Source organism: Tenebrio molitor, chromosome 1, assembly GCF_963966145.1.
Source record: "Tenebrio molitor chromosome 1, icTenMoli1.1, whole genome shotgun sequence".
Lineage (NCBI taxonomy): Eukaryota > Metazoa > Arthropoda > Insecta > Coleoptera > Tenebrionidae > Tenebrio > Tenebrio molitor.
In genome coordinates this window covers 637437-654199 of record NC_091046.1, presented here as the reverse complement: position 1 = coordinate 654199, position 16763 = coordinate 637437, and the positions used below count along the sequence as shown (strand labels likewise).

General features: G+C 39.8%; 1 protein-coding gene across 6 annotated transcripts; it reads right to left on the bottom strand.

The window, feature by feature from the left end:
• Positions 1–1010: 1010 nt before the first annotated feature.
• On the bottom strand, positions 1011–16423 carry nwk (nervous wreck). Of its 6 annotated transcripts, none has more exons than XM_069048523.1 (14): positions 15861–16423; positions 15668–15811; positions 15522–15610; positions 10770–10914; positions 10580–10716; positions 8440–9007; positions 4580–4786; positions 4373–4523; positions 3867–4042; positions 3527–3808; positions 3162–3473; positions 2951–3113; positions 2851–2885; positions 1011–2792 (listed from the first exon to the last, which is right to left on the bottom strand). In XM_069048523.1, exons 1-14 carry the CDS (start codon positions 15879–15881, stop codon positions 2295–2297), a joined length of 2928 nt encoding a protein of 975 aa, XP_068904624.1. In that variant the 5' UTR covers positions 15882–16423; the 3' UTR covers positions 1011–2294. The 6 variants fall into 6 exon arrangements, with proteins under 6 accessions (XP_068904624.1, XP_068904643.1, XP_068904617.1 ...); XM_069048542.1 differs by having other exon boundaries at positions 2951–3098; positions 3162–3476; positions 15861–16422; XM_069048516.1 differs by having other exon boundaries at positions 3162–3476; positions 15861–16421.
• Positions 16424–16763: the final 340 nt, after the last annotated feature.

The following is a 16763-nucleotide window of genomic DNA, read 5'->3' as shown; positions in this document are numbered from 1 at the left end:
CGGTACATTGTCATTACCGTTCTTTATACTATTATAATATAAATATTTATTATTAAAATAGTTTTCATTTAATATCAACCATACGATTCTCTTCCACCATTATCATTATACAGTGTGAACATAAAGTTTGGAACAAAATTCATAATAGCGTTATGTGATGCTTTTTGGAAAATCGCTCAGACAGGTCGATTTTATTTTGAAAAATGCCAAATGCCAGAAAGGCCTATCAGAAAGAGAAGAAAAAAGTGGGGGTTGTCATTTAAAAAAATTGGTAATGTCGTCATTCCGCAAAAACCAATGACGTCATTTAAACAAGTTGCATGTCACAGGATAGCATTTTTCAAAATAAAATCGACGTGTTCGAGCGATTTTCTAAAAAGCATCACATTACGCTATTATGAATTTTGTTCCAAACTTTATGTTCACACTGTAGGTCACAGGGGCGCAGCAGTTAGCCGTTGTTATAGTAATTAAAGTGCTTATATCTTCTTCAGGAAGAGCGAATTTTTTTTCTAAGTATTTTTCGAGCTCCACTGGGTCCTTCCCTACCACGCTCTGAATTCGGATTTCGCAAATTTTTAGACACCCTGTATACTGTTTAATTTTTTTCGTTCGAGTAAAACACAGTTTCAGCTACATAAATTCTGTATTTCATAATATTTCATGTTTACATAGAACGGGTTAATGAATCGATCATATCTGAAACCAAGTCTCACAAATAGTTAGAATTATAGTCATAATATCTACAAGGTGAGAGATTGAAGTTTATAATAAGAAGGCACCGCTGAAAGAAGACGGGGAATTCAATACAATCGCGTAAAACAGCCTGAAATTCTCTTAACTGTACACAATCCAACTTTTTTTTAACCTTGTCCGCGGAATAAATTTTCTATCGTTATCATAGTGTTATTGTTAAGGATTCACAGACAACGTTAAAACGACCCAAAAAATGTAATGTCATAAAAATCTCGTCCTCGAAAATGAAAAAACTAAAATAATACTGTCACACGAAATCTGGATGAATTTATTATCGTATAAATACTATTTACAAACTAAAATTCACTGTCTTATTGCTAACACATCATGGAACATTGCATGATACATAAAAAATGTTGTAAACTGAGTATGAATCATAAGAGAAGAGTTTTTTTATAATTTTAGGTATAACACTAATGCAGTAATGGTATCGGTACCTGCGGTTTATGTTATTGCATCCTGCCGATCTGTCATAAACTAGAAAACAAAACCACTCATCCCTCCCTATCAGGTTAAGAACTCATCGACAGAAACATCTAAAATGTTTATTTTTTATTAGGCAACAACGCTTGATTTTTCTTTAATCACTATACACATAACACACACACCACAATAATAGTGCGTGATTTTACTTAAGTCATTAGAGTATTTTACTTAAATATAAATCAGTCATTTAATCTTAGATAACTAGCCAACCTACCAGCGCCCTAGTCAAGGAAACTATGAAACTACGCTTGGTGCGACATTATAATGCGAGTACATCTTGACATTATTGCAAAATACAAAAACAGAATTGACTTTAGTGGAACTTTGTTAGCAAAATATCATGCAATCAATTGTATTGGCGTCATCTTAATGGCACCTCTTCGGGAACGGCTTTCTCGCCCCACTAGCATATCTATCAAAGGTGACGGATCGCGTCACGGTCTACGTGGCATGCACTAGTGTGCGTGTAGGCCTCGGTTTTGATTTGGCAGGGGAAAAACCGTCCTCTCGATTTAAATTGGAGTATGAAGCTGATTAGATCGAACGGATTGTCTCGAAGTGTTGATGCAACGTAACACAGATGTCAGATATCGTTCGAGAATTGATCAGAAAACACTTTAGACGTTTCGTGTGGGGTGTACGCTGCCCGACCGAGTGCGCGACGGCGTGTCCTAGGACGAGGCCACAAATTTGATTCGATTTTTTGGGGCGACTGAATTTTCTTGGTCCAAAAAAGAAAACGTGAATGAGCGAACGTTCGAGCGTGTCTCGGTCTTGTCCGAGGACGCGCTCCCAATTGTCGTTCGCGAATTCAGTCGGGTGCCGTACAAATAGAAAAATCAATCGTTCAATCAACAATTGTAACCAATTCAACCGATAAACTAACAACCTACTTACATGTCTAAAGTGAAAATATCTTTAATATGTTCTAACAAATAACAAATTAGGTACAAATATACGCGCGATTCAACAACACACATGATAGTCCTGATGCGTCGTCCGCGGATGCGTATTCATTATACTATTTGAAGCGTACAAACAACTAACATGGTCTAGGCGTTGGACTCTTTGAGATCTTGCAGCCGGGCGAGCTGGTGGGGTTCCAGTTCGTCGGGGATGCTCGCCCTGCCGCCGACCACCTGCTTCGGCTCGGCGTCAGCTAATGGGGGCGGCGGCTGCACCACGTGACTCACCGAATTCTCGGCTGTGCTCGGTCCCGTCGTCTCGCCATCGCTGCCGGTGCTGCTGCTGACGACGAACGGCGTCGAATCGGGGACGTCGTCCGTTGTCGACTTGTCGTCGGCCTCTTCCGCCGCCGCCGTCGCTGTCGCACTCGCTTCCGTCTGTTCCGCCGCCTCCTCGTCTTCCTCGAAGATGGTCTCCGTGGTCGTGTCGATCTCCTCGTGATGGTTGACGGGCGCCTCTTCGGGAGGCGGGAACGGATGTTCCGGTTCTTCCATCATCGGAGTCGCCGCCGTGATCACTATTTGAGCTACGCCGAGGCCGAAATCGTCCGATTTTGTTGCGGAAGCTGGGCCCCTCTGGTCATCCTGCACAGAAAAAAGACGTTTACTTTGCGCAAAGACGACAAAAGCCGACGGTTTCTACCTCGTCGACGACTTCGACGGTTGGTACGTCGATCGCTGCATGAAACGTTGAGAAAAATGGAATAAAATATGCGAAAATTACGTAAGAGTTCGGCACTTACTCGGAACTTGTCCCTGAAATTGACTGCCGTATTGTTGGTGTTGGTCCCGGGACAGCTTCATGGAGAAGTTTCCCTCTGATGCGCTCGGTGAGTCGGGCTGCTTATGCGCTGGTGGTGGTTGTTGCGGATGTTCCACGGATGGCGTCGGCTGCGTGACGATCACCTAGGGGTAAATATAATTCTACTGAAACTGACAATCTGACAGACTCACTTCCGCCGCCACCAAGAAGTTGGGCACGTCAGGCGGGGTGAAGACTGGCGGTGCCGACTGGGGCGGAGTCTCGTCCCACTGGTTCGTCAGAGGTTCGCCGTATTCGTCGCACTCCTCCACCACCAGTGAGGGGAAATTACCGACGCGACCTTCCAACTCGCCCTTCCACCAGCCGTCGTCGACGCTGTGGGCGCACTTGCTCAGAACTTTGATGATCTGACCCTCTTCGAAAGTGAGCTCTTCTCCGCCTTCGCCGTCGTAGTCGTAGAGGGCGCAGCAGTACGAAACGGTGGGCGTTTCGGGAACCGGGTCCTGCTGCGGTTCGGACAATTGTGAAAATGGTGGAGGCGCCGGGCGATACTTACCACTGATATCACCGAAACTTGTTCCGGCGATTGATTCGTTTCCGACGGCACCTGAGGCTCCTCTTCGTTGTCGACGGTGTAGTCCACGGACGAGAATGATATCTGGTTGACCAGTCCCGGAGTGGACGCCGTTTGTTCGCGCTCCACGTCTAGATAATTGTGCGGTACGTAGCCCTCTTCTCCCTTGTAGTTCCGCGCCCTCAACCACCCGTCGCCGTCGCCTTCGCCCACCACCTCCAGCTGTTCGTTCTCGACGATCGTCAGCTCGTCGGGATTTTGCGCCTGAAAGGAGGAATCTGTTCTCGTCCGTTTTCTTATACAGAAATCGCCGATGTTTTACCGTGTACGAGTAGAGCGCTGTGCATTTGAGCAGGGGGATGGAAGGGGTGGATTCTTGTCGTTGGATGGCCGTCTCTGTCGTTTCTGCTAGTTCTTCGGTACCCCAGTCGACTTGAGTGGGATCGTCCCAACCGGCAGTCAACTGTTCGATGCGTTGTCTTTCTTGCTCGAGCATGGCTAAAATGTCGAGATTCAGGAGAAAACCGACTCGGAAAGATTGAAAAAAGCAGTTTATGGCAGAACGAATGTGGTAACGAGTCGTCGTATTTGAAATTATTTGTGGTCGTACAATAATTACCCATAGCAACATGATTCCAAAATAAGAGCGTACCAAAAATAATGACTCCAAGCTTAACACTGTGTCCTTCTGTCGAGATTCATCGCGGTGTTGATGTATCGCAAGGCGAACTAAAAATCTACTAAATCTACAGCTGCAGACATTAGCCTGTAACTGTGTGCAACGATACCATGCCAGACACAGTGTGTAAGAACGAGTTCGTTGCCTACCCCACTCACCGTCGACCTCTGCTGCATTTTCGAATTGATCCTGTTGGCTGCCCTCGCTGTCCTTGTCCTGTTGTTTGTCGACTTGGGGCGTCGTCGTTGTCTCACCGTCGGCGAAGTCGCTGTCGTAGAACGAGTCCGAACTCGGGTGGTCCTGCAAGGTGTACATTTCGAAGTACGAGTTTCGTTGAAACGTAAGTGAGTACTCACCGATAATGAACTGGCCGACCGTTGGATGTCCTGCACGTTCAGCGACTCGGCCTCCTGCAGCCACTCGTCCACGTTCACGCCGCCTTCGCGCAGGACCTCTATCCGCGCCTCGGCCTTGGTTTTCGCCGTCTCCGCCTTCCGGATGCACAACCTCATCTCTTCGATTTTCGTCTCGAGGTCGGGGCCGTTTTGGTCGTTGGGGTCCACCTGAGCAAATTGAAACAAATGGCGATATTACTTTGTTAACTTCTGTTTTTATTAGAAACTTGGATGCGCAATTTGGTATCGTCTGATCCATTAGCACCGTTTTGTGGGTGATTTAAGACTCGGTAAATTCTCATTTACATTCTATTATGACGGATGAAACGTGTCGGTGTCGGATGAAAATTGAAATTGAATTTGTTCTGGATACCATTTCAAAGCAAACAACAACGGTTCACTCCCAATTACCCTCGTCAGGGTAGGACACGTTGGTCAGCGACGGCGGCCTATTCAACTGACCAATAATAATTCCCTGCTTTTTGAGGTGAAAACTTTTTTAGGCGCGCCACATATATGTATTTTATTCCCGGGCAGTGAATTAGTTTCATGCGACATGGTAAAATCGTTCGCAGCACAAGCTAAAATCGGAAAATCGTTCGAAGCTCAGCGAAAATCGTTCGCAGCACGACACGGCAAGCTAAAATCAAGGGAGTCGAGTTTTTAGCAGAGCGATCCAAAAACAATCAACTGTGCGTCACTTGTCAATTTTAAATTTTCATTGTACGTTGTGTTGTGACCTGACTGACCTCAGTGCAGAGCTGCAGGAGTAACTGTATAAATATACAGGATATTTCACGAGTGATAACAAGCCTGACGTAATTTAAAATGCAACCCACACTATATTTCCGAAAAAAGCTGGCTACTGTCATTAAAATGTCCGGCTTTTTTTGAAAATGTATTGTGGGGTTGAATTTATTATTCCGTCAGGCTCATTATCACTCTTGAAATACCCTGTATAGTTTTATATAATATGAACGATAAAGACACGACAAATATTGTAAGTTTACAGATGAATGTAGGATTTAATACGTAATTCTCAATTATATGGCTTCAACAATTCATCTATTGGAAAAATTTGTGTAGCAAAATGTGAAGAGGAAAATGGACAAATTATCATAATACAGGATATTGCTATGAAAACTTGTGTTGTGTTCAATATCATCGTCAAGAAAATAAAACTTAAACATCCAAACCTAACCTCACAAATTTTACCAGAGTGTACCTCTAAACGCGGACGTATTTGCAGTTTCTATTGAAAAATACAGATTTTTGATGTTTATTTAAAAACAGCATTGGATTTAATAGTTATTTAATAAACTAGTTTGTTAATGACGGCGATTAATAATCGAAACTGTTTAAAGCACGAACGAGTGTAGCCAGTGAGTGCCTTTAATAGTTGAGATTATTAATCGCCCATTAACAAACGAGTTGATTACAAAAATTTTTCGTTGACCGCAAACTTTTTTTTTTGTAACAAAATTTCAAATTAAAGCTAAATCAAAACCAATTTCATTTTTTTCGATAAAGATGAGACCTTATAAAATAGCTTCATCCTTTTTTTGTCCTGAGGGTAGGCCATTTTAAAATGTTTCAACACTTTCTATTCACTGTTCCGCAAAGAGTGTCAGAAGACGTCAACTCCATTCACATTCAATTTCACGTAAAAATCACGGTTGCTAAGAAAACCTAGTTACCTTTGAAAAATATGACATGCGAATTATTATAACCAAAAAGGTCGGCTTTTGAAAAAGTAAATTCATAATTGTGCAGTTATGGAGCTATAAAATATAGAAAACCCTGCTGCACTACCTGCTGCAGTGTTGGTAAGCGCAAACAATGCATGTTCGAGGTTGTTTACACATCAAAATATCATCAAAACGTCAAAAATCGCAAAAATCGTTGATTAATGAAAAATAGTGTATTAATGAGGTTCATTAATACACTAAGGGCCAGTTTATAAAAAGAGAATTAAATATTTAATTCGAATTAAATTTTAATGCGCGATTAACCCATGAATCCGAAACTTCGATTGGTTCAATTTGTTCACTTGTTCAGTTAATCTCGCATTTGATTATGATTATAGTTATTTACGAACCAAGTGCGGGAAGACGATGTTCCCGCATGAGCGCATTTTTTAAAGCGCGAGCGACGAAGGAGCGAGTGCCTTTAATTAATGCGCGAATGAGCGGAAGATGTCTTCACGCAAGTGGTTCGTACAATATTTTTTGTACGAACATTAAATTAAATTTTTTTGTTTTAATACATTAAACATAAATGAACATAAAACTAAGTAGGCAGTGACCTTTGGTTATTAGAAACAATTGCTTCACTTGAAATTTCAATGTTTGCAATAATTTCTGAATTTTGTAGGAACAATTTTCAACGATTATAAATATTTCCCTAATTTTTTAATAGAGGAAAATCCAGGGAAGTAGTATTTTATGAACTAAATATTATTATTATCAACACCGATTTTTTTTTTGAATGCCTCAAAGGGCCAGTGTTTTTTGCAATTTTTACATTCGAGTCGATCGGAAAACACTCGTTTCGGAGTGAGCGTTGGATGTTGGAAGCGTCGCTTTCAAGGCTATGAGTACAAAAATTTAATTTCGCTTCTGTATACTGGCCTTATATTTTAGAAAAAATAATTCATTAATATTGAAACTAACAAGCGGTCAACGGAAAATAATATTAATTATTTATGCCTTGCTCCTTATTCCTCCAAGTACTATCATCCATACCTAATGATAGATTTTTTATAGAATAGGTAGGTACATATTACTTAAAATGAGTAACGAGCATTATAGAAGTTTTCACTTCTGTCGTGCGGTCTTAAGCACACACTCTTTTTTTTTGTATAAATCTGCCGGTAGATTTTGTTTCTCATTTCTCTCGTTGTTGTTTTCAGAAAGTCTTAAAACTTTTGTAGGGGTTGTAGTCCGCAAACTATAAAACTGGAAGTCAGGGTAATTTCGATTTTTTAGATTCGCAATTTTACATCGTAGAGCTTAGAGCATTAGAGCTGTGCGACAACCGTTGGGAGTTTTACAGGGGAGTCGTGTTGGTCCTACGTTATTTCCGTTATTTATAAATTATCCCACTCGTGATCTCGCGTTGGCTTTATTATAAGCCAAACTAACGAAAATGTATTTATTTCTTTGATGTCACCGCTGAACATAAATATGTAATAATCGTCAGATGACCTTTTTTAATTATTTTTTTACGAGTTACGATTTTTTTTTTTGAGTATAATCGTGTTTAATTAAGGAAATTAAATTGCAAAACATTAAATCAGGAACAGAGCACATTTTATCACGTTATCTCGGTGGGCGTAATCGTTACATGATATCCGACAACGAGTAAATAAGAGCGTATCTACTCTGAGAGTGAGTACATGAATAGGTACATTTTTATTTGGATCAAAACAAATATTATTGTTTGTCTGATAGTGGCTAGAAAGTGTTTGAATAGGCTTCTAATTTTTCGCAAGCGTCATTCTCATTACGATTTTATCGATGATTTGATTTTGTTTTTCCAATTTTACGACAATACTTTATTTACGTAACGGTACGTTAAGTTCATTCCGCCTCCTCCTCCTACAAGTCCCGATAAGAAAATTACAATTTAGGAACGCACCAAGTGCGACACTCCGTCGAAACGAAACATTTGAGCTCTATAATTATAATTGGGAGCAATTAAGCGACAGCCAAAGGTGTTGCAGTATCGGTTTCCCCTAGAGAGCTCGCTCCTTCCGCCTAAATTGCCGTCCCATCCATCTCACCCTGTCTTCCGACGCGTTTCAGACTCCGGCTGCTCACCCTTTGTCCAGATTCTCTGAGCGCGCTGTAAATCTGCAGCTTCCGAGCGCTCTCCCTGATGATGTTGTTCTCCCTGGCTATCCTCGTGGCCCACCGTCTCGCCTCCTTGCTGAGCGTCGCCGCCGCCGAATCGTGCTCGGCGGTGATGGTGTCGACGGGGTCGTTGTCGCACGACTCGAACGGATACTGGATGTGCTGCTTCAACACCGGATAGTAGAGATAGCAGCACTGGAGGTTGTACTCCCTGCTCAACTGCTTGGCCTGGTCTCTGATCACGGTGAAGGAGTTCTGCATCGCCGAACATGTGAGCAGTTCGGTGCGACCCATGAACGAGATGTACTCGGCGATCTTCTCGTAGACGCCGCTCTCCATCGTCGTCATGCAAAGCTGCAGGTCCACGACGAAGTAGCGGTTCTGGTGGGCGTTCGCCGCCGCCAGGCACAGGAGGTAGTCGTTGCGGGCGCCGGTCGATTTCTCGTCGAGCTGCTCCCGCTTCGTGCTGTACTTGGCGCTGTTCTTCTGCAAGGAAGTGATCGACGTGAAGAAGCCGCCTTTCTTCTTTTTCAATCTGCGCAAATAATTCACAAAAATTAACGATATTGGAGGTAACTGGGGAGGGTGGTTTGGAACGAAATTGTAAGTGATTATCAATAATTTAGTTCCGTTGGGGTGAAGTAAAATTAGTAAGGAAGAATAGTGTTTGAATTCAGGTGCACGGTGTTATCTTTTAGCCGACCCTACATCTGATTAATTCAAATTCCGTCTTTCAGCCGTTGTCGATTAAACCGCGTCAGTGCATTTCTGTCGTGCGGTAACAGGAATTATTGTTATTCCGGGTTGACAATGTCGGATGCCGACACAAAAGCTAATTGTAACTGGGGAGACCTATACAATAAATATTATGCACGTGACGTGAGATGAAGCCGAATGGCGGGCGGCAGCGAGCGAAATTAATGAAAATCATTGCGTAATTAAACATCGGCAAGTGCGGTGGCGGCGGTCCACACCACCACCGGTCATAAAAACAACCCAGACGAGTCGTCCAAATCTCGAATCGATCGTCTTTTGCGGGTCGCATCGGGAGCAGTTTTCTTAAGATGAAGATATAAATATCGAGAAACGATCGGGTGGAGCGTTAGGATATCGCAACAGATGGCTTGGTGGAAGCGTATTCCCGCAGCCACTCTGTATACTCTCCGGGAGAATAATTTGGATTTAAATATCCTAAGTCGCCTAATAAATCCGGCGAAAGTTTTTATCCTTCATCTCCAGGATAATTCAGTGCCGTCGGGAATTCATCCTGTCGGGAAACGGCCCGGCGGTGACTTGCAAAATTAAACCGAGTCAGAAATTTATCATCCCTACCTGACTTAAGCCATTTATCGATTGTTTAATTAAAGCGTGGCTGACTTCGTAGATTCGTACTCGGGGCGAGATTAAGACGGGAAATTATTTTTAATGCGGACTTCCTTCGAGGAAAACATTTTAAAAACTGACCGTCGGAAGCAATTATTCGAATCGAACTTCGCTCAAAAGATTGTTTTGACAGCGGGATCGATCCGTTCGTACAAAGAGACCGTGATTTTCCCGAGGAAATTCATCACTCGAAAAAGAACAAAAAAAAAATGGGACGAGAAGTTTTCCATCCATTTTCATAAGGAGGGAATTCGACCATCAGGTTCGGAACGGGGCCGGAATACTGAGGTTGTGCAAGAATTTGTAATGTGCGAAGGTCGAGGATAACGAAGTTTCGATGCCGGGAATTAAGGAAATTTCATCAAGGATAAAAATTTCATTATGACGTTAAACACGGCGGAAATGCGCGTTTTTACGTCGTCCGGAGCTAACCCGTTGTAGGTCGTCAAAGCAAATACTTGTTTGTTTTCTTTTTGTGTTTTTTTTTTTGGATTAATTATATTTTGTTATGTTGAATATAATATATACCAATAGACCAACAGACGACTGTCAATTTGAGAGAAAAATTGGTGATGGCTTTTAAAAGCGACGACGATAAAAAATTTAATGACACGATCGGAACTCCACACAACACACAATGAAGAAAGTTATCGATTCATTTCGAGCATCCAATCCCAGACACTCGTCCAACTAGCCGCCAGAAAAAACCTCGGAACAAACTCACTTTTCTTCGTAGTCCCTGGCCTTGTCCCTAACACCGTGGGCGCTGTGTTCCTCGTCGAAGTACAACTTTTTCGTTTTGTCCACGTCCTGAACGCACGTTTGGAGTTCCTTCTGTATGACGGCCAACTGATCCAGACACTGGAAACATTCGAATTAGCGAACGAGGACGCCCCTCGTAAATCCCGGCTCACTTTTTTCGCCCCTTGGATTTTGTGCGAGCGTAAAATCTTCGCATCGTCGACTATTTGTTGTTGGAAAACTTCGACGGCTGCCAATCGCGCCCTCGCCAGTTTCTCGTTCTCCTCCAGCACCGTCCTCCACACGTTCCACATGTTCCTGCAAGAACGACATCGATTCAGCGGATAAGGTGGGAGAGAGACGGAGACGTAGAGGAATTTTTTTCCTATATTTACTCGGTGAACTTTCGTTTTCGGTGAATAAGTCAGGAGAACTCTGAATTTTTCAGCGTTTCCATTAGGCGTTTCCGGTTAAATGAACGGGTAATTTGCAAAGCTCGTCCGTCTAGTTCTTGTAATTAAACGCACTTCCGCGTTAAAAAATCGACGGCACTTTTCGAGACCGTCCGTTTAAAGGGAAGGATTACGACGGATTTTCTTTCGGAGTAATCGTCCTGAAATTTTTACGCTTCCAGCGAGAAAAATTAACGATCAGCAACTAAAGTAACCGATGACATTTTTTCTTAAATTAATTACCCAAAATGTTATAAATATTCGAGAATAAAATGAACTAACATCAACATTAATTACATAATAATAATTTTTAAAATTTGGTAATTATTTGCTATATTTACGAATGTTTCTGGTGTTGTATGCTGTTATAACATAATTGTTTATTGTATTTTTACGTAAATATACAGTGCCTTTTTTTAACGCTGACCATAGGGATTTACATGCTAAAAAGTTTCGGGTCTATTAATAAGCTTTTTAGCAGGAATTTTCAAGTGAAATTTGGCAGGATATTAGATTAGTATTTTACAAATGAATTTCAGTTTGGCCCATCGTACAAAACAAAATAATCACGGAATTAGAGCAAAAATAAATTTATTGTTTTCAAAAGTCATAAATTCTCATTTTTCTCCTTTGTAAACTGCCTCTTAACTGCCTTAAAGCAAAATGAGCAGATAACGAACCGTCGCGCTAGACAACACATTCAACGTTATATTTCTGACAGCTCTTGAAAAATTTGTCAAAACTGTCAAAAACAAATGCGAAACCATTTTTAAAAGATTTGGAAGCTTCAGGGACGTCGATTCAAACAATAAAATTTTGTATGCAACTCGTTTCTGGGTAAGTTGGGCTTAGTATTATTTTCAATGGACACCTTTTCAGATAAAAAAATTATTGAATGGGATAGACAGTTTTATTTCATAAACATAAAACATAGGAAATCATAATTACATCAAAATCAATAAAATTCTACTTCAACAATATTAAACTATGTATTTGAATTATTTTTGAATTTTCGTTTCATAAGTTGTTGTTCAAACTGTCTTCCATAGGCTGCAAGACACTAATCAAGACGATCATAAAAATTTCGTCGAACATTTTGTAACTGTCTAACGGTTATAAAACCTTCTGGGCAAGAAATAATGTAATAAATTCAATGTTCAATTATTTCGTCAAATTTGTAATTAAAGGTTTAGCCTTTGAAACCTTAGGCCCTTGGTGCAAAGAAGCCATCGATTTCAATAATGTCATCGGAAACCGACTTATTGCGGAATCAGGCGATTCAAAATCAAAGAAATTCCTTTTCGAGAGGATTTCCCTTGCCATTCAACGTGGAAACGCTGCAAGCATTTCCAGATTGGGCAATTTTATCGGAAATTTTTGTACTGTAAAACTAAAATGTTATGTACTTATGTTTTTTTTTTTTTCAATTATTAAAAATAAATTCAATGTACTTTTTTTTAATTACATAATTCCGTAATTATTTTATTCTGTAGTATAAAATAAACTGAAACTGATTTATAAAATACCAATCTAATATTGTGCCAAATTTCACTTAAAAATTCTTGCTAAAAAGCTTACTAACACGATCCAAAGTTTTTAACACTTATAATTACACGAGAGCTTTTTTTTTGTCGAAGTAAACTTGTCATTTCAATGAGAATTTTGTTGGCTGGCAATTTAACGAAAAAAACTGCCTCTGAAAAAATTACGAGTCCGTAGGACGAGTAATTTTTTCGGGCAGTATTGCCAGACAACAAAACTCGAATTATAAATGTTAAGTTTACTTCGACCCAAAAAAAAAAGCTTGAGTGAATTCGGTAAGACAATTTAATGAATACGTAAATCACTATGATGCAGACCTACCTACTAGAATCAGACGCTTTCAAACGTTAGGTTCCGTTTTGTCGCTGGAAAAGTTAGGGCAATAGTAGTTTATTTAACGAGGTCGTGTGTAATTTGGGCTTTTTTTGGCATGAATGGACCAGTTTAAAACTCGAGTGAAACGAGAGTTTTAAAGGTCCACGAGTGCCAAAAAAAGCCCAAATTACACAAGAATGAGTTGAATACAACGTTTTTTTGTTCGACGAGCCCCCCAAAAGTTCCAAATTGCTGAAAATCTTTTAAATTAGCTTGACGTTTCGTTTTGACAAGTTGTGAGATTTATTAAAACCCGTTCACACAGGAGAAAGTTCTCAAATTCTGACAGTGTCGAATAAAAAACTTTTTTCGCTGTCATAATGGCAAAAACACCGCTGCTTATGGGATTTTTAGTGTATGAATTAAATTGTCTATGGCCAGCGTTAAAAAAGGGCACCGTATAGTTTTTCAAAATTTTACATTTTATCGAGTCAACAAATTTCGACATTTTTCTGCAGTAACCTTTCTTATTTGTCCCCAAAACCTGTACATGAATTTGTATTTATTTTCTTGAAATTTTCATAATTGTGAAAAACATTTATTGATACGTAATTCGATATTAACTAAGTGTAATGTTTTATAAAACAAAGAAATGAATATGAAGGATAACAATTATTATTAAAAAAAATATATATTACATAATAGTAGTTTATTTGACGAGTTCTTGTGTAAATTGGGGTTTTTTGGCACTCGTGGGCCTTTAAAACGCTCGTTTCACTCGCGTTTTAAACTGGCCCAATTGACACATGAACGAGTTGAATACAACGTTTTTTTGTTCGACGAGCCCCTTAAAAGCTCAAAATCGCTTAAAACCTTTAAAATTAGCTTGACGTTTCGTTTTGACAAGTGGTGACATTTATCAAAATCCGTTCACATAGGAGAAAATTCTCAAATTCTGACAGTGTCGAACAAAAAAAGCAAAAATCTATCGAACAATCGAATAATACCTGAATTTTTCTCTTGTAAAAATCAATTCAACATAGGCCACAGTGGGAATATGTTTAGATCAAAATTCGGAAAAAGAGTAACCGGGAGTTCAGACATTCTTTGACATTTTTTTGGTGATTACTAACAGACGAGTGTAATATGTACCAGCAATTGTTTTTTAAATAATTGTATTTATTCTATTTTGGTCAATAATGGTCTTTATACGCCCCCAAATGAGGGCATAAATTGACCTTTATGGCCCAGATTTGTCAAAAATCTGCCAAGCAACGGTTGGTTTAATTAAAGAAAATCATAGATTATATACACAGTAACCCTAACAACATCAAAATAGCTAACTAAATTTGCATGGACACAACTTTTAGTTGATTTCCTTTAAGGAATACTAAATATTTGTTTGATCTTTTAGAAATTATAAAATAGAATAAAACGTTGTATTTACCACGGGCATAATTGTCGATTATGGCCTTCGGGAATTTAAAAGCCCTCGTTCCTCGGGCTTTAACATAAATAACTATTTTTGTAGAATTTTCTTACTTTGAATTCTCGTCAAAAAAATGTAACTTTATATTATTTTCCCCACATATCGGTTACTTTTTTCATGTTATTTTATATTAACAATTGTTGAATAAAGTCAATATTAGGAATGTAAAAAGATTCATGTGAGAAAAATTTGAGAAGATAAGAATGTCTAGTGTAATCATTAATTACAGGAAAGCCATAGTTTTGTTATTTTTCGTTGCTTATTCGATTTTATCTCATATTTATTATAGATTAACGTTTTCAAATGTAAACTGAACAGTAAATTCATTTTTTTTTATAAATCATTCGATTTTATCTCATATTTAATTAACATTTTCATGTAAAATAATCAATAAATTAGTTTATTCCTAAAACGTAAATCGAGAACATTTAAGTTTCATGTGTGTAACCGTGCCTTCACTTGCTTAAGTCGGTGGAATTTTCTAAACAACAATTAAATTTAATATAAGTTTCATGAAAGAAATTTTGATTATTATTTAAATACACAAATGTACATTTTGTGTGCTGATTTTTTTTTGCATTTTATAGAGTCCAAGCTTTTCTAGGGTCATTTGGGACTAAACGACAAACGTGTTAGTTCATCTATACTTTTTTAATAAATCTGAAAACTCACAATAATAACTTTTCTTTTTTCAGATTTATGAGTGTCGAAGTAGTTTCCAGACTGAAACCTGACTGGTTCATCGCTCCCGAGTAAAAACATACCACGAGATCGTCGATTTTTGTTTTTGAGAACAATAAATCACGTAATCTTTGCATAATACGATCCAATTAACGACTGGAAAATGTTATCGCTCAAGTACGTAAGTACAAATTTAAGTTTTTTTTAAATTTTAAGATAAATGTTTGGCAACTATGTACAAAAAATAAAAAGCAATTTTAGAAATACGCATTGAAAAATGTGAAATTCGTTTAGTGCCATTGTTTTCCTACCTACGTGGTCACGAATCCCAAGTCCCACCAGTCCACATTATCAGTAAGTCCCACATGCATTTAGATTTGGTTTTCAATTATTAAAAGATCAGCCCGTGTCATCGTCATCGGCGGTGTTAGGGAGCCTCTACTCACCATTTTTCCTCGCCCCCTTCGATTTTGATGTCCGGAATGTTGGGAATTTTTTTATCTTTGAGAAAACTGGACGAGAGTTTGAGTAACTCCTGTAAGAGTACAGAATCGATAAGTGTCGGGCGTCTCGCACGAGAAAAACAAATTACTTCGCAATAGGTCTTTTCTAGGGCAGACCGTCTGACCGTGAACATCCTAATGTCCTCCAGCAGTTCGCACTCGTGCTGGTTCTTCAGCGCGAGTTTGTTGATCTGTTCCCCGTGGAGGTTTTTCAGGAATTTGGCGTAATTTCCCTGGAATTTTGAAATTTATTTTGGGCGCGGGATTGGTCTGTTTGCCCACCTTTCTCGGCGGCGGCTGCATCGTGTCCTCGCCAAATAAATACGGGTCTCATTCACTCCACACACAGCACCGCTCCCGACACTTCCGACTCGACGTCTATTGATTATGCACCCACTGACCGACAGAGCTGGCGGCGGCGCGGTTCACACACGGCCGTCGTCTTCTGCCGACGTTCACCGGAGTCGAGATCATGGATCGGAATGAGACAAGCATCGGTTTTTAATGGGATGATTGATAACCGATACCATCGAAGCGAATGACGTTTGACAGATTAGACAATATCGATAACCTACCTAGACGGAGGAGGGCGCCTCAAAAATTCGAATTTTCCGTGGAAATGGGGGGCGGCGCGACCCGGTTGTCCCGATTTTGGCACGAATCCGGCCGGCGTGCGTGATTTATCGGTGGAAAAGTTGGCCCTCTACGCGGGTTCGATGGAAATTTGATTTGACCCGGTCAGTTCCAGGGTCACAAAACTGGCCAAAATTGATCCATCTATAGCGCCACGGTATCGATTTAGGTCGAAGGAAATTCCAAATTTTTTTATCAGATATCCATAATGCCGAACAGCATTGCTTGTCACAATTTTGACAATTGATGACATTTTTAAATTCAACTGTTCGTTTTTGAAAACAATATAATATCTAAACCGACGACTTGACACGAAAGATAATGAAAAATAGAAATGAGTGGTCGTAGGCAACCCACAATACATGCGTTGCAGGATCTTCGAAAAATCGATGGAAATCTTTTACATTTTCTCAATTGAGGTAATGATGAAACAAAAGAAAATACGTATTGTTCAAAACCTCTTGCGCTGGCCTTCATTTTGATAAATTGAATCCTATTTTGCTCTACTCCAATCAGATTTGACACGTGACTATCGTGGCAGAGATTCAGCTG